General features: G+C 43.2%; 1 protein-coding gene across 2 annotated transcripts in view; it reads right to left on the bottom strand.

The window, feature by feature from the left end:
- Positions 1-1,259: 1,259 nt before the first annotated feature.
- Positions 1,260-22,926, bottom strand: part of CACNA1S (calcium voltage-gated channel subunit alpha1 S) — a 214,629-nt gene continuing 192,962 nt past the window's right edge. For both annotated transcript variants that reach the window (XM_040337734.1, XM_040337735.1), the window contains 7 exons: positions 22,523-22,625; positions 16,670-16,771; positions 16,385-16,515; positions 16,126-16,257; positions 12,459-12,658; positions 2,570-2,672; positions 1,260-1,929 (listed from right to left, as the gene is read on the bottom strand). In XM_040337734.1, the coding sequence (XP_040193668.1) occupies positions 2,576-2,672; positions 12,459-12,658; positions 16,126-16,257; positions 16,385-16,515; positions 16,670-16,771; positions 22,523-22,625 (765 nt within the window). In that variant the 3' untranslated portion in view covers positions 1,260-1,929; positions 2,570-2,575. The remainder of the gene's footprint in view (positions 1,930-2,569; positions 2,673-12,458; positions 12,659-16,125; positions 16,258-16,384; positions 16,516-16,669; positions 16,772-22,522; positions 22,626-22,926) is intronic.

Here is a 22,926-nt window from a genome sequence, read left to right as displayed (position 1 = left end):
GCTGCCACCCCGCAGTGTACGTGGGGCAGTCGGCGAGAGATTAAACTATGATTACCAGCTCTGCCACTATGCGGTGGCAATATGTTTAGTGTAATGTTCCCCCTAGTGGAACTACATGATTATGAAGTCATTTTCTGTGTTGACAATCCTGTAGGTTTCCAATAGAACAAGAACGGCTCAGCCATTTAGGCCAGGGCCGTCTTTAATATTGATTGGACCCTAGGCAAACATTTTCTTGTCCCCCATGGCTATGGTGTTTATTCCCACTTTTCACTGCCCAATTGATACGCTGGATTATTTGTACAATTTGTAAGCTACTCTAATTGTTATATTTTGCTCATTATATTTTGCTAATACTTGTCAATTTTATTTTCTTAAAAATTCAATAAAAAGTTTGAAGGAAAAGGAAAAGGAAAAAAATGCCATTTTAGTTTTAGTCGTATTTTAGTCCTCTCAATTGTTTTCATTTTAGTCGTATTTTAGACAACTAAAATGGTATTAATTTCGGCAATGAAAATGTTTTAGTCGACAAAATTAGCACTGCAGTACATGGCAATAGGGCAGAGCTGGACAGCATTAGTAACAGAACTTCCCACTGAGAAATCGGGACACAGCTCAGGACTAAAACTTCAAGGGACAAGGGAGTTTAAACTGGGATAGTTGTCAAGTATGAGGCAGCTGCTTTGGGCCCCACAACAATGATGGGGCTCAGGGCAGCTGCCCCTTTTGCCCTCCCATAAAAACGGCCCTGATTTAAGCTCAGCAACATCTCGACTGGCAAGTCATATCTGTAGCACCTTTCAAACATAAACTTTGCTACTGTGTGTATTTTTGAACATGTATCAGCAAATATTAAAACTGTTGCTATGCACAGCTTTTGTAGTGAACCCATTCATGTTCATCCAGGGGGCGGACACCTTTACAGGAATAACCAGAAAGGTTTCTTCTAATGCTCCATACCTGGACATTGGTGTACATCTGCCATTTAAGAAAGTCTCATTAAACTTTGACATGACCCTTGGTGCACATTCACATCACATAAACATAGTAGTAAACAATGTTTTTAGACGTAAGGTACAAGTATGGTTGAGAGGAATGTACAGTATATGTTTGTAAATCAATATATGTGTATTAATAATGTATGGAACCTACATCATTACTACTCTCAAGAGTACCATAGTCGGGAAGGAATATGAAAGTTCAGAGAGACTACACAAAGGAAATCCAGTGAGAAAATGAGACTACTAAATGACAATAGGTAAGTGGCTGGATAATGGCATCCATTGGGCATATTTATAAGCATTTCACAGTACACTATACAGCAATAATGCTGCAAAAAGACATTACGTGTATAAAGATACAATCATTCTGTACATGGTATTAAAATCTTAGTCCACTCTTCTCTTTTCAGATCTGCATTCATTTCTAAATAAGGGAGGCTGGCTTTTCTATCCACACCAGAGAACTTTAATTTTAGATGCTATCTCGGACGAGTAGAGATAATATTTGCATCCTCTATTTCACAACTGATTAGTGCTAGTAAAGATTTTAGAGGCAATGCGGGGTATTCTAAAAGAATGGTAAATCAGGGGGCTTACATGAAATGCCCACAAGATAACAGAATACAGTAAGTCACTTTTCAGTTTGCAGAAATCTAGCTGTGAACCGGGTGGAGAGTTTATATACACAATTAAACATAAATAAAACATATATATAAAAATCCAAAAGAACAAGTGAACTTTAATTTATTAAGTTAATATTAAAATGAGGTCGAGTCACATTTCTGTTTTGCTGGAAAAAATACTAGTTCCAGATTCACTTCAGAAATGGATGAAAAGTCAGTTTGTCAATCTTGTTGATGTAATAATCAGGTCATGGCATAGTTGCTAATGCCTTTTTTTTCCTTCAGAAGGAATGTCAATTCAGCTCCTGAAAAAGAAAAAAAAAAAGTTTTATTGTCAGAAGGCTTTTTAATCTGCTGTAAAAAAAATGAAAATTAGTTCTTAAATATATATTCTCTTAATTTTTCCTTTTTTTTATTTATTACATTTATTTTATGGTGTTTAAAGGAGTTGTAAAGGAATTTTTTTGGCTAAAACTAATGTCTGCAAGGTAGACAGACAGAATAGTGTAATGATTCTGTTAAAAAACGAGTAAATACCTATTAAATTCCTTCATCTATATCACCTCCGTTCTCTCATTCACTTCCTGATTTGCATCGTTTGTTCATGTAAGAACTACATTTCCCAGTATGCATTGCGTCACGCCTAGTAATTCACACCTCCTTGAAGTCTCTAACACGTAGAGAGCGTCCTGCCGCACCGGTGTAGTTCCCAGGAGGGGGCGAGCACGTCACTGACCACCGGAGTTAAGCCTCCCTTCACGGTGGTGAGTAACAATCAGACAAGCAGGAAGTGAACAGAACAGAGAAGAAATAGAGCAACTTCTGAGCAAAAACGAACAATGAGGAAGTGAAAAGAGGAATGTCTGCAGGTAAAGGATGCTTATTATGAAAAAAAAAATCCTTTACAACCCCTTTAACATTCATAATTGATCATTGGGAGAATACCTTCTTTCAGTTTGTTGTCTGGCTTATGGTGCTGTTGGTATCCCACTGCTCTTCACTTTGTACTCTTTCAAAATCTGGAGTTGTTAGTCTTTGGTCCAACCCCCTAAAAAAGAAAAGAGTTGTGACTTAACAAAGCAGAAGGGAAATACTGTACCTTCAGTTGGCTAGCTAAATATATTCTGTAGTTTAGCTTGCAGGCATAATTTCATACAAATAACTGACAAAATCAAACTTATGTCTAAACAAATCATTAAACCAACAACCCATAGGTGTGCGCAGCCTATTGCATAAGGGTGTGCACCCCAAAGCTCAAACACAGAGCAAGAACGGCAGTGTATAGGGGTGTGCACATGTCATGGCTAGGATGCTATGCTTTGCAGCCATGGCATAAATTGCACATTCAAAGCACATGTGAACGAGTTCTAAAAATGTTTTAGTTCTTTCTATATTTATATATATATATATATATATATATATATATATATATATATATATATATATATATATATATATATATATTTTACTTTTATCTATTGTTTATTTTTTAACTGCCCTTTTGGGGGTCTGAAAAACAGGGTTCTAAACAGACCCCTGATGTCTTACATTTAAGACTGAGAAAGGGACTGAGGACAGGATGGGGTAGCAGATGCTAGAACTGATCCCCCTGCAGTGCAGCCAGAGGGAGAGGAGGAGAGGCCGTGAGCACTGCAGGGGGAGGAACAAGAGGATCGGTATCTGCAATAAGGCAGCACAGCTGGTCCTCTTGCTCAGCTGGTGCTCAGGCCCCCATTTTGAAGACAAGGCCCCAAACCCCTTACAGGAAGGCAGGCTGTACTGCTTTTATATTGGCTCTTGTGAACTGTGTAATTAGAGCCCAGGCACACCCCCTGCACATGCCTATGCCACAGCAAACAACAAACAACGGGTTCTACAGTCACATTGTACTTTGACAGCTTTTTGTTGCTCTGTCCCAACTTTTTTGAGACATGTTGCCATCAATTTCAAAATTACCTTTTTTTTAATCATATCATTGTTATTGGAAAAAGTTTTTACAATTAACAACAAGGCAAAAACATACAACACAATTCATCTAAAAATATATATTTTTTTAATGGTACATTTTCTCAGTTGTGATGGTTTTCTATTTTCTATTGTGAATAAAATATGGGTGAGATTTGTGAATCATTGCATTCTGTTTTATGTAGATTTTAGAGAGCGTCCCAACATTTTTGGAATTAGGGTTGTAAAAAATTACACCCAATGAAAAGTGTTGACCTTTTCAAACATTAGATCGTAATTCAAGTAGTGGCTACCAATAGAAGGTTATATACTTTAGTAAATGACACATAAAATTGACATGCATATTCATTTGTGGAATCTAAATAAATAAAAAAAATGAAGATTTGTTGTATGGAAAAAGTAAGTACACTGCTACATTGACCACCACTTCAGATCCATGAAATTTCCAGACTAGGTGCTGGTGAATAGAATTACCTTAGAGCGTATGCAGTTGGAACCTGTCTTATTTAAATCACAGACATTAAAGGTATGGCATTTTCTTTGCTATTGACATGTCAAGGTCAACAGAGCTATTTAAGGCCTTTAGAAAGGAAGTTGTGGATGAATATGAATTTGGATTTAGAAAGATCACCAAATCATTTTGAAATTAAATTATTCCATTGTAAGGAGAAAAATCCACACGTGCCATAGATTTCAAACAACTGTTCAAAGAAGTCTCAAAGAACCCCAAAATTTCATTGTGGGGTGTTCAGGTAACTCTTGCAAAATTTGAGGTCAAAGTGTATGCATCTATGTACAACCAGAATGAGATTGCACCAATTCAACCTGCATGAGAGCTGTGTTACAAGAATGTGTTACAATTTGCCATTAATCCTATAGGCAAAGACCAGGTCTTCTGGAACAATGTGTTAAAGCAGGGGTGGGGAACCTTTTTTCTGCCAAGGGCCATTTGGATTTTTGGAAGATCATTCGGGGGCCGTACAAAATGATCGGACATGGTACAGGAGAGGGATGACAGAGACTGCGGACATGGTACAGGAGGAGGATGACAGAGACTGCGGACATGGTACAGGAGGGGGAGGACAGAGACTGCGGACATGGTACAGGAGGGGGAGGACAGAGACTGCGGACATGGTACAGGAGGGGGAGGACAGAGACTGCGGACATGGTACAGGAGGGGGAGGACAGAGACTGCGGACATGGTACAGGAGGGGGAGGACAGAGACTGCGGACATGGTACAGGAGGGGGAGGACAGAGACTGCGGACATGGTACAGGAGGGGGAGGACAGAGACTGCGGACATGGTACAGGAGGGGGAGGACAGAGACTGCGGACATGGTACAGGAGGGGGAGGACAGAGACTGCGGACATGGTACAGGAGGGGGAGGACAGAGACTGCGGACATGGTACAGGAGGGGGAGGACAGAGACTGCGGACATGGTACAGGAGGGGGAGGACAGAGACTGCGGACATGGTACAGGAGGGGGAGGACAGAGACTGCGGACATGGTACAGGAGGGGGAGGACAGAGACTGCGGACATGGTACAGGAGGTGGGGGACAGAGACTGCGGACATGGTACAGGAGGTGGGGGACAGAGACTGCGGACATGGTACAGGAGGTGGGGGACAGAGACTGCGGACATGGTACAGGAGGGGGGGGACAGAGACTGCGGACATGGTACAGGAGGTGGGGGACAGAGACTGCGGACATGGTACAGGAGGTGGGGGACAGAGACTGCGGACATGGTACAGGAGGTGGGGGACAGAGACTTTGGACATGGTACAGGAGGTGGGGGACAGAGACTGTGGACATGGTACAGGAGGTGGGGGACAGAGACTGTGGACATGGTACAGGAGGTGGGGGACAGAGACTGTGGACATGGTACAGGAGGTGGGGGACAGAGACTGCGGACATGGTACAGGAGGTGGGGGACAGAGACTGCGGACATGGTACAGGAGGTGGGGGACAGAGACTGCGGACATGGTACAGGAGGGGGAGGACAGAGACTGCGGACATGGTACAGGAGGGGGAGGACAGAGACTGCGGACATGGTACAGGAGGGGGAGGACAGAGACTGCGGACATGGTACAGGAGGGGGAGGACAGAGACTGCGGACATGGTACAGGAGGGGGGGGACAGAGACTGCGGACATGGTACAGGAGGGGGAGGACAGAGACTGCGGACATGGTACAGGAGGGGGAGGACAGAGACTGCGGACATGGTACAGGAGGGGGAGGACAGAGACTGCGGACATGGTACAGGAGGGGGAGGACAGAGACTGCGGACATGGTACAGGAGGTGGAGGAAAGAGACTGCGGACATGGTACAGGAGGGGGAGGACAGAGACTGCGGACATGGTACAGGAGGGGGAGGACAGAGACTGCGGACATGGTACAGGAGGGGGAGGACAGAGACTGCGGACATGGTACAGGAGGTGGGGGACAGAGACTGCGGACATGGTACAGGAGGTGGGGGACAGAGACTGCGGACATGGTACAGGAGGTGGGGGACAGAGACTGCGGACATGGTACAGGAGGTGGGGGACAGAGACTGCGGACATGGTACAGGAGGGGGGGGACAGAGACTGCGGACATGGTACAGGAGGGGGGGGACAGAGACTGCGGACATGGTACAGGAGGTGGGGGACAGAGACTTTGGACATGGTACAGGAGGTGGGGGACAGAGACTGTGGACATGGTACAGGAGGTGGGGGACAGAGACTGTGGACATGGTACAGGAGGTGGGGGACAGAGACTGTGGACATGGTACAGGAGGTGGGGGACAGAGACTGCGGACATGGTACAGGAGGTGGGGGACAGAGACTGCGGACATGGTACAGGAGGTGGGGGACAGAGACTGCGGACATGGTACAGGAGGTGGGGGACAGAGACTGCGGACATGGTACAGGAGGTGGAGGACAGAGACTGCGGACATGGTACAGGAGGTGGGGGACAGAGACTGCGGACATGGTACAGGAGGTGGGGGACAGAGACTGCGGACATGGTACAGGAGGTGGGGGACAGAGACTGCGGACATGGTACAGGAGGTGGGGGACAGAGACTGCGGACATGGTACAGGAGGTGGGGGACAGAGACTGTGGACATGGTACAGGAGGTGGGGGACAGAGACTGTGGACATGGTACAGGAGGTGGGGGACAGAGACTGGACATAATACAGGAGGGGCCCCCACCCATAGAAACCTCATCTCTCTCTCTTCACCATAGGATGCGATGACAGGAGCGGGGCCCACCTCACACCTCGGTGTCAGAGCAGGAGTACACCGGGGACACGGGACAGGTCCTCTTCCTCCATAGAGGAGGGATGACCATGAAAGTGCCGGTCCCTGGGGATGGGGGAGGGAGGGGGGTTCCCAGCTTACCTTTCCTGCGGAAGTACAGCTCCATGACAAAGCTCTGCATTGTGTGCCCGGCCCGCACATCCATCCTTCCAGCACACGGGATGCCGGGGACCCGCTCAGCGACCCTCGCTGGCCGCACACACCCCGGCTTTCCTAATATGAATGACACTTCCTCCTTCCTGCACACTGAGCTACTGAATACAGCCTGTATGACCTTCCGGGAAACGCATGGCCTGCTGGGTAGTCTCCACTCTCCCGAATCCTCTGAAGCCCGGTCGGCCATCGTCGTTAGGGGAAACCCGGTGCCCGCGGACATCAGTTTTACGGGCACTGCTGCCCACACTCAGCGGCACGGGGTGGGCCGGATGGAATGATTTCACGGGCCGCAGGTTCCCCACCCCTGTGTTAAAGACTGATTAATCAAAGATAGAGTTGTTTGGTCACAACAGGACACAATAGACATGTTTGCTGCAAACTGAAGAAAGTATATTTATGAAAAGGATCTCATATTACCTGTGAAGCATGGTGGTGGAAATGTTATGGCTTTAAGTTGCTTTGCTGCTTCTAGGCTTGGACAGCTCACAGTCATCAAGTAAACTATACACTCTACATCAGGGATAGGCAACTTAGGGCCCTCCAGCTGTTGCAGAACTGCAAGTCCCATTATGCCTCTGGGAGTAATTGTAAATGCCAGCCTTGCAATGCCTCATGGGAAATGTGGTTCCACAACAGCTGGAGGGCCCCAGGTTGCCTACCCCTGCTCTACATCATATCACAATGTGCTTTATGAGTCTTTCAACACAATATTGATTCGAAGCACGCAAGCAAATTTTTTTCCCATTTCAGTTTTGTAGAGGGATTTTGAGAAGGGCAATTCTTTCATATTTCATTCTTTATTCGATTTTAAAACAAACAAATGACAGCAGAGGAAACAAACATTTCATTACAGGTATCTACCAGTATTCATTCTATACAATTCCTACATCATATAACCTCCTCTCCCTTTATATGTAGTATACCTTTTCCTGACAACAAAATCTGCATATTAATAATCATCATTCGCCCCCTCCTTCTTGTACTATTATACTTCATAGTCCTTCACATACCCCATTATACCCGTTGGAGCTTCTAATCCCCCCGTGAGGGCATCCCCTTGTCCCCTCTAAGGCAGGGGGGCTTTCTCTCCTTCCCTTCTTATAGCTTGTTTACCTCTGCTTGTCCTATCCCACCCACACCAAAATAAACAACTTAACAAAAAAAAAAAATTTTAATTTTAAAAATTTTACACCTCCCAAACCACGAATGGAGTCCCTTCTGCCATCCATCCAGGAGGATCCGAACTCTAGCTAGCAGCGGTACAAAATTAAGCTTGTAAACGTGTTTAAGATCCGCCGGGATGAATGTTCCCAAATACGTCAGGGCTGAATTTGTCCATTTAAATTTATAATTTTATTTCAAAGTCTTCAATTTTTCCTCGGCAATCGACACCCCCATAGCCTCAGATTTGGCATAATTGATCTTAAAATTTGCTAATTCCCCATATACTGTAGCTCCAATTCTTGGAGTAAGATAGGGAGCGATACCATCGGATTAGTCAGGCTATACTTCATATGGTCCGCGTATGCTGAGATCTTATGTTCAACTCCGCCTACACTTACCCCCTTTAATATCTGGATTCAGTCAAATTCTGTTCAGTAAAGGCTCAACAGATAGTGCAAATAAAAGAGGGGATAACGGACATCCCTGTCTTGTCTCGTTCAATAACTTAAAAAGTGGAGATAGTACCCCATTCACTCTAACCTGGGCAGTAGGAAGGGTGTAATTACTCGAAATCCATTGTATCATCTTGTTACCGAACCCCATGTGTCTAAGTACCAGGAACATGAATCGCCAATTTATACGATCAAAGGCTTTTTCAGCATCTGTCCCTAGGAAGACACATGGGGTTCGGGATGAGCCCACCACATGAACTAAATTTAAAGTTTTAATCGTATTGTCCCGGGCTTCTCGCATCTGCACAAATCCCACCTGGTCTTTGTGGACCAGGTTGGGTATGTGTGGTTGTATACGCATTGCCAAGATCTTAGAAAAAAGCTTCAGATCCGTATCCAGTAAGGATATAAAAATAAAGATAAATTGAGATATAAGTCAATTTTTTTCTCAGCAATTTTTGATGTATTTATATATTTCACATTTATCTCTGCAGTTTGTATGGTGAATTTTACCTATATTAACAGAGTAATTTGTCACTAGTGGTATATTGTATTCTGTTTTACTTATAGGTATTCTCAATATTTCTATTCATACACTTAGTCAGGTTTATTTAGCACAACTATAACATCTTTATCCAGTAAGGATATCGTTCTGTAACTCCCGCATTGGGAGGGGTCTTTCCCTTCCTTGGGTATGACCGCGATCACAGCCTTCAAAGATTCAGTATGTGTCTCCTACGCTATAAAACATTTTGACCATAAATGGTCCCAGAATCGGATTTGAATAGTAAACCTGTCTGGACCCGGGTGATTTACCTCCCTTCCCTCTTTTCACTGCCTCTTGGATTTCTTCCATAGTAATTGGTTTTTCCATTTCCTGCCTTACTTCTGGGGTCACACTGCTAACACCTGATGTTGCTATGTATCCTTCCATTGCACCTTGATCCTGGGAACTTGTTTGCAAATTATACAAAGTACCATAGAAGTTACCAAACCTCTGTGCTATTTCTCTCGGTAGACAAAATTTTTCCCCTCCTTCCCCTGAGATCATTGGTATATAGGTCTTTAACTGTTGTTCCCTCAGCGACTTAGCCAGTTGCTTCCCACATTTATTGCCAAATTCATAATTATGTCTTCTGCCTGTCTGTATTGCCCTTTTCGCTTTGTACATGAGTAATTCAGTTACTTGTCTTTGTGTCGCCAGCAGTTCCCTTTCTATCACCGAGAAGGGCAATTCATGGAAGCTCCATGCACATGTGTCTATGTCTCTGTGTTGAGAAATCTGAGCTGTGTTAAAGCTGGAGTTTAGTCACCAAACACATTAGTTACCTCTAAAAGTGTATATCCTGTGTCCTGAAGGCTAATGCTTCAGGTAATAACCCTTCTTCATGCCACTGGTTACTGCCAGAGAGGCGATGTTCCGATGTTGTAGGAGTTAACCTCAGTGACTGTGAGTGTGAAGGACTTGCATTGCTTGCTCTCCCCTCTGCCCATCACAGAAATTGTACGATTATTGTCCCACAAAGCAAGTTGTTCTTAAATGGGCTGGGGAGATTTTTCATCCGTTCATTTGTCTGCTCCTTCTCCATTCACAGAACAAACATTTCATATACTGTAGGTAATGTAGGTACAGTACTGGGTTTTAAATATATGCACTGGTTATACCTGGCTATGTACAGTTATTTATCAGGTTTTACCAGAACTGGATCTCTACAATAATAATCTGTCCACCTATGTAACTCCAGAGGGTTTTTCATCCTTTTAGGCCTCGTACAGACGACCGAACATGTCTGCTGAAACTGGTCCGCGGACCAGTTTCAGCAGACATGTTCGGTCGTGTGTACGGCCGACCGGACAGGTTTCCAGCGAACATTTGTCCAGCCGACCGTTTTGCAGCGGACAAATGTTTCTTAGCATGCTAAAAAACATGTCCGCTGGAATCCTGTCCGTCGGACATGTTCGGTCGTCTGTACAGACTCACCGTACATGTCCGAGCGGCCGCCATCCCTCGCATGCGTCGAATCACTTTGACGCATGCGTGGAAGCATTGACCTTCCAGCGGCGCGCACGTCGCCGCGTCATCGTCGCGGCGATGGCGCGGACACGTCACCACGCTGTCTGTCCGCGCGGATTTCTGTCTGATGGTGTGTACAACCATCAGACAGAAATCTCCAAGGGGACATGTCCGCTGAAAACGGTCCGGCGGACCGTTTTCATTGGACTGTCCCCTCGTCTGTATGAGGCCTTACTGGTCATGATGCCAAATCAACAGTTGTGTGTCATTTCACCCTGCTAATAAGAAGTAAAAGAGGCACATCGGCCCGTTACTTATGCTCCATGTACATGGGACCTTTTTTCAACTGCTAAATGATTAAACTTGACAGATAGTAACCCACATTTAAAACGTCCATTTTGCTGCGTTTACATGCCGTGCTTGCGTTTTAGAACCATTTAAAAATAAATATATAAATATATATATATATATTTTTTAAATGGCAAAAAACGCCTATAAACAGAACGCTGCTAAACACGGTTTGTGTCTGAAACGTGGAATTCTTCTGCGTCTGAACCCATTTTTTTGCTTTCAAAGAAACGCTGTTAAACGCAACTGCCTAAAAACAGCAATAAATAAGACTGTGTACATGGTCACATAGGATAACATTGAAAGAGTTCACATTCAATGAGATAACATTGAAAAAAGTGTCCAACTGCCTCTGAACGTACGTTTAGCAGCGTCCCGTGTACATGGGGCCTTACTGTACTTGACTACATGTTCCTTTTTTATTGATTTAAAGTTGGAGGGTGTGGAAGTAGTATACAATATTCATACATTCTTCTTAGGCCTCATGTACACTGCTGCTGGTAAACTTAGGCCCCATGCACACGAGACGCTGCTAAACTCGAGTTCAGAGGCATTTGGGCATTTTTTTCAACTGCCCCTGAACACATTTAATGTTATCCTATGTGTCCATGCACACGATCACGTTTTTTGGCGTTTCAAAGCAGTTGGGTTTAGGGCCGTTTTTCCAAACCCAAAATTTTGGGTTCAGAAGCTTTCAGCTTTTGCGTTTTAGACGCAAATCGCGGCAAAACGCTGCTAAACGCGGCAAAACGCCGCTAAACGTGACAAAACACGGCACAAATAGTTTGATTCTGAGCTTGGGGAGGGTCTACAGTGTTTTGGGGATAAACGCTGACAGCCGCAAATCGCGGTAAAACGCGGCAAATCGCGGCAAAACGCCGCGCAATTCGCGGCAAAAACGGGCGTTTTAAATGCCGGTTTTTGCCTTTGAAAAGCTGAGATTAGAGGCGTTTGTAATAGCGTCATGTGTGCATGGGGCCTAACGGTTAGGAGCAGTTGGGCATTTGAGCACAACTGCTCCTGAACTCTCCTCTATGTTATCTTATCGGTACCATTTACACAGGGTCATTTATATTCGACTCGTTTCTAGGCAGTTGAGTTAAGAGGCTTTTTCTGGAACCCCAAAAAATGTGTTCAGAAGCTGTGTTTAGAGGCATTTCACACGGCTAAACACGGTAACTCGCGCTTAGCAACGTTTCGTTTACAGACGTTTTTCATTTTAACCAATTTTATTTTTAAATGCTTCTAGACACAAACCCGGCTAAATGTGGCTAAACAGGCGTTTTTAGATGCCGATTTCTAGCTGTCAAGGTAAATCGTTCAGGAGAGGTTGAACAACGTCCATTGTACATAAAGCCTTAACCCTTTACTACTCTGTCCAAAATATAAAAAAAAAGGCTTTGGTAAACTGCTTGTCTAAATATTGACATGTATACCTTGAAATTGTGCTGTTGTTTGTGTTACGGTTCCTTCTTGGTGGAGGGAAAAATACAGGATCTGGTAGAAATACAGGAGAATCCAAGTCCTCACTTCCAGCTTCTGAAAATCGCAAGGGTCGTTGGCTGGTAATTGCTGTGTGAGGGCTGACAGGTTCAGCATGAAAACTGTCTTCCTGCCCAAACAGCCCACCAGTTCTCTGCAAAACAGAACAGTATTAAGATGGAACCACAATACTGACTATAAATAGATTTTAAATATGCAGTATAATATACAATATTTTTAAGTGTACCTAGTTCTTAGGCTGCGTTCACACTGAGGCGCTTTGGAGGCGATATTGCACTAAAAATAGTACCTGCAATGCACCCTGAAAGATCCGCTCCTTTCTATCCAGTGTGAAAGCCTGAGAGCTTTCACACTGGAGCGTTGCACTGGCGGGACGCTAAAAAATACCGCTCCTATAGCGCCACTGCCCATTGAAATCAATGGGGTAGTGCCTCCAAAACGCTGCAAAGCACAGTTTTTGTTTAACACCTTTTCGGCCGCTAGCGGGGGTTAAAATCTCTCCCGCTAGCGCACGAAAATCACGGAAAACACGACTGTAAAACACTGCTAAAAATAGCGGCGCTTTACCGCCAGCGCACCAAGCGCCTCAGTGTGAAAGTACCCTTAATGTGCAGGATTTGACAAAACTAGACTACTTGAGGGGTGGAATTGTGAATTCTAGATATTTCTAGATTCAAACTGATGTGTGACCCACCAAAATGTCACATCACATGCCTTATACTGGAAATCCTTGGACAGGAATCAAAGCATTATAGGGATTGTTGATCCAGTGAATACCTGATTGCCTTCTGGCTTCTGTATATGATGGTTTTCTATTTATATATATTTTTTTATTCTGGTTAAACTTGATGGGCTTGTGTACTTTTCCAACCTCGCTAACTATGTAACTACTGTATGTATCTTTAGTGTCAAAATCCTGTTGATGCAGCTCCTAAAACTGTGATTATAGAAAATAATCACCCCCCCCCCCCATTAAAATAATTACTGTATTTATTGGCGTATAACACTCACTTTTTTACCCTGAAAATAGAGGGTAAACTGTGCCTGCGTGTTATACGCAGGGAGCTATGGAAAGTTTTCTCCTGAAACTTCCCTCTTAAAGTTAGGGTGCGTGTTATATGCCTGTGTGTTTTACGCCGACAAATACGGTACATTTCGTTGCTTTGCAGTCTGAAATGAAAACAGACACAGTTTTTGTTTTATCCGGCTGTATTTGCTAGTGCAACATATAACATCCAAGTCAAAGAAACCAACATGTCAGAAAAAAAATATCAAAAACAGAATCAATAAGTTGGAAAAAGGATCACCCCCTTGTGTCAGTATTTTGTTGAATCACCTTTTGCTTTAAAGTGATTGTAAAGTCTTGTTTTTTTTTAAATAACAAACATGTTATACTTACCTGCTATATGCAGTTGGTTTTGCACAGAGCAGCCTGTATCCTCCTCTTCTTGGGTCCCTCTTCTGTGCTCCTGGCCCCACCCTCCTGTTGAGTGCCCCCACAGCAAGCAGCTTGCTATGGGGGCACCTGAGCCGAGTCACAGCTCCATTCAGACACAGAGCCACAACCCAGCCTCTCCCCTCTCTCTCCTGATTGGCTAAATGATTTTGATTGACAGCACCGGGAGCCAATCGTGCCATGCTGCTGTCTCAGTCAATGAGGAGGGAAGTCATGGGCATCTTAGACACTCCTGCAACACCGATGGACAAAGACAGGCTCAGGTTAGTATTAGGGGGGCCGAAGGGGGCTGCTGCACACAAATATTTTATTATCTAGAATATCATAGAACGCATTAAGATACTTCTGACTTTACAATCCGTTTACAGCCTTTAGTCTGTTGAGATATGTCTCTACTTATTTTTGTGTAAACCACGTGTAGCACTACCCCTGGAGGAGCTGCTGGTTTGTTTTGGGTGGCATGTTACCTCATGGCTCCTCCACCGTCTTAGGGGTGTATGCTGAATGTAGCAGTAACGGAATGTCCACAACAGGTGTCTTTTCTGTGCTCTTTATTACCCAGCTGGGTAAAAACAGTAAACTTGTGGTGAAAGGTAGAGTTGAAAGTAGAAGGAGAACAGCAGATTCAGGCGTAGTAATAGGGAAACAGTCCTGCTCCCACGTGTAACACTTCTTGCGCCACTCCTGCTTGAGTGGACTTAGTGTACCTGGACAGGCCTCTCTCACTGACCTGCCAGTATCACTCGAACCTTAAGGGAAAAGTCTCTGCCACAGACCCTCCTGGAATGAACTTGAACCTTTAGGGAGAAGTCTCTGCCACAGACCCTCCTGGAGAGGACTCAGGGAAAAGCCTCTGCCACAGGCCCTCTTCGTGATCGTGATCATGATTACGGAGATGATCCTCCTCGATAAAATTGCGCCTGGATCTCCTTCAGATTATTTTCAGGTACCGACTGACAGGTGACCAGCCTCTCAGTGTCCGGCTACCTTGATCGCCGGTGGTTTGTCGAGACCCTATTGGATCGCCAGCCTCCGACTCCCCACCGAACAGCTATCTTGCTTGGGATCTTCAGGGTTGGGAACCCAGTCGACTACTGGGCTCCCTGCCACAGCTCAAATGTTCCGGACCAACATGGTCCCGGAACCAGAAACACTGCGTGGCACGCGCACCCCGGCCTATAAGGCCATAACGCCAGGGCGCTGTGAAGCAGTCAACCTAAAGGTGGGTGCCGCATTCGAAGAAGTAACCAGACCAATGGCGTCTGTCTCATAAATACCCTCCCCCAGCATGCACAGCGAGGAAACTCCCTCCTGATTGGCTGCTAGGGAAGAGCACCCAAACCTTGACTCCACTGCTGCCACCTATTGTCCTGGGGTGGAAATAGCACCCCAGAAGCAACAGAATGAGCCCACAGCTCAGGCAAGCTGAGACAGAGACCCAGATTTAAACATATTAACTGGATCAGAGTCAGTTAACACTCCGATCCCCCTCTAAATTTAACTAGCACCGGTACTTTGAAGTAACCAGGCGCTACACACATTATATGTGGTAATATGCTATCATGATTTGGCACCAGGAAAGGAAAATTATGGTAAGTATTTTATAAAAAAAATTAATTTTCCTGATGCCAACATGGTCATAGGTGTGTGCAGCCTACTGCATTACGATGTGCACCCTAAAGCTCAAACACAAATGCATGTGCGTGTTTACATATGTATGAGCCTGGCACAGTGAAAGAGAACAGCATGAACACTTCTCTTATGGCAGAGTCGGTAAGGCTTGATTCACACCTATGCATTTTAGTGCTTTTTGCATTTTGCAGATTTTCACTACGGCCCATTTATATAAATTCCTATGGAACACATTCTTTAGAGGAAGTCTGAAAAATTCAAAAAGCACTAAAATTGCATAGGTGTGAATCAAGCCTAAAAGAGAGATCTTTCCCATGTTCCTGCTGCTACACAGAGCAATAATACTAGTGCACATGGGGTGATTAGGGTGTAACCGGACACATTCAGCACACCCTGTGCGCACGCCTATGCTTATGGTCTAAGTTTACAAATTTGGGTTTTGAAATCTGTGTCTCTTTTCTTAATTATCTTACCCTAGAAATATGCTACCACATGCATTTGCCGATGCTTACCCGATAAATGCCTTCTTCAATGGCTGCCTCTACCATAGCCCTTTCCAATTCCTCCTCTGGGGTCAGATCTCCAGAAATGGCACGTTGTAGTTCACCTTCCCCTTCCTCTTCTTCTATTGTACGTAAACCAGCCTGCAACAGATTACATAAATAGGCAGTGAGGCAGAGATGCCAGCGAGTAATAGTAAAATGAGAAAGCTATTTATCAACAATTATTCATCCCACAATATTATATAATTTAGAGTAATTGTGTAAGTACCTGAATTTCCACATTATTTGCACTTTTTTTTGGCCTGTATCCATAATACTCTTCTTGCCGTTTCTTGAACTTTCGAAAATGTTCTTGTATCAGGAAGATGGCATAAAACTTACCAACAGTCACCTCATCATCTATAGAAAAGAAAAATAGGTAATAACTGATAGAATATAGTAGATTTGGGAAAATAAAATGTTATTGCTACAGAGTATGGTAAAAATAAATGAATGACATGCTGTCAGAATCTAATTGAAAAAGTTAATTTTACCAGCACACATATAAGATTACCTCCAATTGGTGGAATAACTTGATCCAATAGCTTCATGCTTGTCCTTTTCCAAATCTTCTTTATAATCATTCGCAACTCTTCATTACTCTGTTCAAAGTTACCTAGGTGAAAAAATAAACATATACAGTATAAGGCCATTAAACACTGTGGGACGTACAGGAAGAGGTTAGACAGCAAATTAAAAAGTGAGTGCATAAAGAATTGTTTTTTCAGTTTTAAGTGGATCGAGAGGGACTAAATAAACCATCTAGCTCTTATGCTTTGGGGACTGTGGTGGTAAGAGCTCTGCTTCACATTTCTAGGTATTGTTACCTGTGATTGTCTATAAACCAAAAGAGGTCTTGCACTTTCTGCTTTTCCTAAATGATCTTATTGTTTTATGCTGTGGAGAATGCAGTAACAATGCCTTGTACACACGAAACTGCCATTTTTTATATTGGTCGTGAAAACCGGTCGTGTGTATGCTTCCTAGCAGTTTTCTCAACAAAAAAACTGGCAGCAAAAAAATTTAAACCAGCTCTATTTTTTTCTTGTGCATGGTCAGAATCAAGTATGCAGCCCAAAAGCAGCCCAAAGGGTGGTGCCATTTGAAAGGAACTTCCCCTTTATAGTCCCGTCTCACGTGTTGTACGTCAACGTGCTTTGGTCTGACTTTTTTTGCATGAACGTGTGTATGCAAGTCAGGCTGGAGAGGAATCACGTCGGGAATAATTCCGTTTTTTTATCCTGCCGAGAAAAATGGCCGTGTGTACGAGGCATTAGAATGAGACTTGCTTGTTTAATGGCTGTGGCAGAACTGGGTCAAGAGGGCAGCATTTTCAGATGGGGTCCCTAGGAAATATACTAATAATACTAATAGGCTAGTAATTCCATCTACAATCACCCTTCTCAAACAAGAACATTTATTTTGGAAGCATAGTTGCCAGTTGTTGTTCATTATCAAGGGCAGTTTGGACACTGGGTTGAGAAATGACCAACTTTAGTATAAAATCTCTAGCATTTCCTCTGGCCCTCTAGCATTTTTTCATGCAAAAACAGTATTAATAATACAATCTACTAAATATTTAATAATTGCGTATATCATATTTAATGGTACTGTACTCATGAAAGAACAACTGGATAAACTATCCTGAGGCCTCGTACACACAATTGTTTGTGTGTATGTTTTTCGTCGAGAAAACTGTTGTGGATCTCGACGAGAAAAAAAGAGAACATGTTCCCTTTTTTCTCGTCGGGAGTCTCAATTTCCTCATCGTGTTTCTCGTTGGGCTGGTTTACGACGAGAAACACGTTCGTGTGTATGCTTAGAAACCCGCGCATGCTCAGAATAAAGTATGAGAGCACACCTTCGGTAAAAGTAGCGTTCGTAATGCAGATAGCACATTCGTCACGCTGTAACAGACTGAAAAGCGCGCATTGTCTCTTACCAAACTTTTACTTAACAAGCAGTAACATGAGATTAGCAAAAGCAGCCCCAAGGATTGTGCCAGTGGAATCGAACTTCCCCTTTATAGTGCCGTCGTACGTGTTGTATTTCACCGCGTTTGAGAACGACAAGATTTTGTCTTGACAGTGCATATGCAAAGAAAGCTTGACAAGATTTTCGACAAGCCTATCAAGAACCTCGTCGAGGAAAACGTTGTTTCATTTACGACGAGATTCTTGGTCGTGTGTACGAGGCCTAAAGGATGGAAAAAAATACCACATTTTAGGTGTCATTCCACATGGAGTTATCAGCTGTTGCTGAGAAGCCAATTTACTGTACAGCTATACAACATAAGTTGGATGTCATTTAAGATTTTAGTATCAGCTGATAATCATCACAAGAGAGGTTTCAGGTGTAATAAAGTATTACAAGAAATACCTTAAAGTGGAGGTTCACCCAAAAAATACATTTTTAACATTACATTGAGCCGAGTTGTCCTAATGACAATCGGCTGTTTTTTTTTTTTTCCGTACATACCTTATTTTCACCGCCGCTTTGTCTTCTGCGGGACTGGGCGTTCCTATCTGATTGACAGGCTTCTGACCGTCGCATAGTACGCGCCACGAGTTGCCGAAAGAAGCCAAACGTCGGCACGCAGGCGCCGTATAGAGCGTGGCGCGTAGTATGCGACGGTCGGAAGCCTGTCAATCAGATAGGAACGCCCAGTCCCGGAGAAGACATACACGGAAGCGGCGGTGAAATAAGGTATGTACGAGAAAAAAAAAAAACAACAGCCGATTGTCATTAGGACAACTCGGCTGAATGTAATGTTAAAAATTTATTTTTGGGTGAACCCCCGCTTTAAAGCACACTGTATCGGAATCCAATTTTTTTGGGGGGGATAACGTATGGAATGGTTAAAATTCTGTTAGCTGTGTTTTGTGATGTGTCTCATTAAGGAGACTTCACTTTACTTCCTGTCTTGTACACACAATATAAAGAATATACAGATATCTCTCAAAGTGCAGGAAATCTTCTTTTAAAGGAGTTGTAAAGGTTAGTTTTTTATTTTCTAAATATGTTCCTTTAAGCTAGTGCATTTTTGTTTCATTTTCCTTTTCCTTCAAAATCCCTTCTAAATGTTTTTTTTCTTTGTTTACTTTGGCTGAATTTCTCACTTCCTGTTCTTCCTCAGTAAGCTGTTCTGGCTGACTAACCCCCATAGATGATGGGGGCAAGCTTACTGAGGAGAAACAGGAAGTGAGTTGTTTATTTTTGACAACAATTCTGGGGTACTATACACCCTGTGCAGTATATAGAATTGTGTTAATCTAAATGAGGGTGAAAGAGATCAAGGGGAATAGCCTAAAGAATCCTAACCCAGACATGGTCAGGGATAGTAGACATGTGCACAACAAAAAATTTAGTTTTTTTTTGTTTCATTTCGTCTTGTCCTGTAGATTCGTAAAGATTCTTAATTTCATAAGACACAAGTTTTCCTATTCGGACCTGTTCGTATTTCGTAAGACGCAAGTTTTCCTATTCGGACCCGTTTCTATTTTCGGAACAGTTTTATTTTCGTTGATACGGAATGATTCGTAATTCTGTCTAATTTATTTTCGTTGATTCGAAATTCGTAATTTTATTAGATAATAATTTTCGTTTAATGGATTCGTAATTTTGTACTTTCGTAAATACATTGCGGCATTGTCATTCGCAATCTCGTATTTTAGTTTCATTTTCAACACGCGGCTAATCCATATTAAGATAGACTTTCTGTTAAGCCCCGTACACACAGTCTGACTTTTTTGCCAACAAACTTCAAAATGAGCAAGTTTTCCAAAAAATCTAGGCTTTACACTGTCCAATGTGACTCAGCACAAAAGAGATAAGCTGATTGGCTAAGATATTAAGTAAGATATATCACTCACTAACTACACTGCCCAGTGCCCATTCAAAAGAACGATTCGAGTACACAAATTTATGAACAAACAAAGAAACGGGTTTACAAAACACACATATGAAAATACGAATATACAAAATTACGAACAGACAAAGGATTTAAAATACGGAATGCAAATCGTACGTTATAGATGTAATTTTCGTTCTTTTGCTGTTTCGGTGTTTCGTATCTTAGTAAGTTTGTCCAATCGTATGTTCGTATTATCGCTTGTTCGTTATTTTGCTTATTCGTAATTCTGTAATTTTTGTATTTTAGTACTTTCAGCTCTTCGGATGTTCGAATTGATTCGAATGTACGAATACTAAAAAATTTGTACGAAAATCCATTAGTTACGAACGAAATCGCACATGTCTAATGGATAGGACCAGGGTCGCGCTCCCATTTTTCTCTAGCTGGGCAGTAACATTTTAAGAAGTGCCCTGTAATAAAGACTTGTATGTGTAGCGCCTGGCTATTTTCAGAGCCGGTGCTATTGTAAATTTAGAGGGAGTTCAGAGAGGTAGTTGGCTCTGAACATGTTTATTTGGTTAAATTTGGGGCCTCTGCTCCAACTTTGGCTGTACTGTCTTTGTCTGGGGAGTGAGTCTCACCCAGGCCGACAGGTGGCAGCAGTAGGGTCAAGTGCAGTTGGATATCTCTTCCCAGCAGCCAATCAGGAGGGTTGATCGCCTCGCTGTGCATTCTGGGAAGGGGTATTTAAAGGGCAGACTCCATTGGTTCGGGGTCGCTGTTCCCCTGCCCTAGAGCTGGGCAGTCGTCCCACCACCCCCGTGTGTGGCCCTCCTGACCGGGGTGTGTGCGTGTGTGTTGCAGTGTTTCTGGCTTCGGGACCACATTCAACTATCTGGTGGATCCAGTGAGTCGACTGGGTCACTAACTTGCCAGATGGTCCTGGGCTGTCCGTCTAATTGAAGGAAGCTGACTGATGAGGAACCTGTCCAGGAGATACCGAGCACAAGGCTGGTGTTTCAGGAGAGGCCTGTCCATTCATCGGAGGACACTTTGGTTCTGTTGCTGATTTAACCAAAGCTACTTGAAGGAGAACCGGGTGCTGAATCCAGTCAAGAAGGATTTTGGACCACAACTGTCTCCAATCTCCAGGGGGGTCTGTGGCAGAGGCCTAATCCTGGTAGTTTGAGTGAAATTCTGGCTGCCAGGCTGGTGAGAGAGGCCTGTCCGGATGCACTATACCCACTCCGGCCAGAGTGGTAAAGTAAAGTTGTCATGGGATGCAGGACTGTTTTCGTATCCAGTTACACCTGAATTTGCTGTCTTCCATTTTGCTATCCCTTCACCTTCCACAGAAAAGACACCTGTCATGTGGACATTGACTTTACTGCAGCTCTCATTCAGTACCCTAGATGGCGGAGATACAGAGGTAAAATGCCGCCCAAATCAAACCAGCAGCTCCTTCGGGGGTAGTGCTACATATGTAACGGATATTAGGCCTTTAGTTACGCTTGCCTGAACTACTCTTTCTAGAACTGGGACCGGGGGAAACAAGACAAGGGAATAAGAGAATTCAGCATATAAGTAATTAGGATTTAAAGGGTGAATACCAAAGCTCACAGGGATCAGGAAGAAATGTTTGCTAATGCACTATCCTAGCTGTTACATTTTTTTTCTAATAATTGTTTCCAAATTAGTAATGGTAGCTTGATAACTACAGTGTGAAACTTTCAAAATCCCATGCTTTAGTAACAAAATAATAAATATGTGAGATTAATACAGACTGGGAATAAATACTGTATGCAAACACAGCACGTAATATTATAGTAAATTTCTCTTTATGTTCAAATAATTCCCATTCAATAACAACAATTATCTTCTTGGGGCATAGAGCACGGAATAGTAGGACCCCCCCCCTCTTTTTAATACTCCTCATAAAAGAACCCACCCTTTTTGAAAGGGATCAAAGAAAGAATGTTTATAGAGTATAATTACGCAGGCCCTTGGGTGGTTAGTTAGTAAAATGGGCAGCCTGAATTGACCTTAATGGTAGTTTATGGTCTGGCTATGGAGGAGCTAGCTTTTACTGGCATATTGTTAAAGCAATATTCATAAAAAAACAACTTTAAAGTAAACCTCAGGGAGTTACAGAGAGTGATATATTCTGTTGCAGGGATTAGGACAGAATGCCTCTATCCCTGTCCACTATGCCATTAGCCAAATGTACATAGTACAAAAGGGTTACATTCGTGGCTGTGCGGCTGCATATTTAGCTAGCTTTTGAGAACACCAGGAGCTCATTAATTTTCACATCCTTTAGATATACAGTATAATGAGAAACCACTTTTTGCTAGAGTCTTCTCCGTGGGCTTTCATTTACATGCATAAGCTGCCATAGGTGAATGCTGCTGAACATACACAGACTGTATATAAATGTCTCAATGAGCAGCAGATTCTGTCCGTGGAGCATACATATAAATGTTTAGTGCCGCTAACACAAATGTAACTTTTTACCTTCAGTTTTGATTTTCAGTGCTGTCCTCACAAGTGAAAATAAAGTGGCATTGAAGGTAACCGTGCCATCACTATTCAGCGGCATGTTCATGCTGACCAGTCTCTACAAAGAGAACAAAAGAGTTGTGTTGAATTTTAATTGATATGAAATTTTACTCCTCCTCAGCGAATCATAGTTTAGCAAATCCACTTCCCAAGAATTATTACATGGCTAGTAAGGCCTGGTTCAAACCTATACATTTTTTAGTGCTTTTTCAGTTTTGCAGAAACACACTACAGTCCATTTAACATGGTTTCCTATGGATGTAGTTCACATCTGTGCATTTTATGAAAAGGGCCAGGGATGTTTTTTCTGGTTTTTGGTTTCATAGACTTCAGTGCATCAAAAGCATGTATTAAAAAAC

The sequence above is a fragment of the Rana temporaria genome, chromosome 2, assembly GCF_905171775.1.
Source record: "Rana temporaria chromosome 2, aRanTem1.1, whole genome shotgun sequence".
NCBI lineage: Eukaryota > Metazoa > Chordata > Amphibia > Anura > Ranidae > Rana > Rana temporaria.
This window is presented reverse-complemented; position numbering and strand designations above follow the sequence as displayed.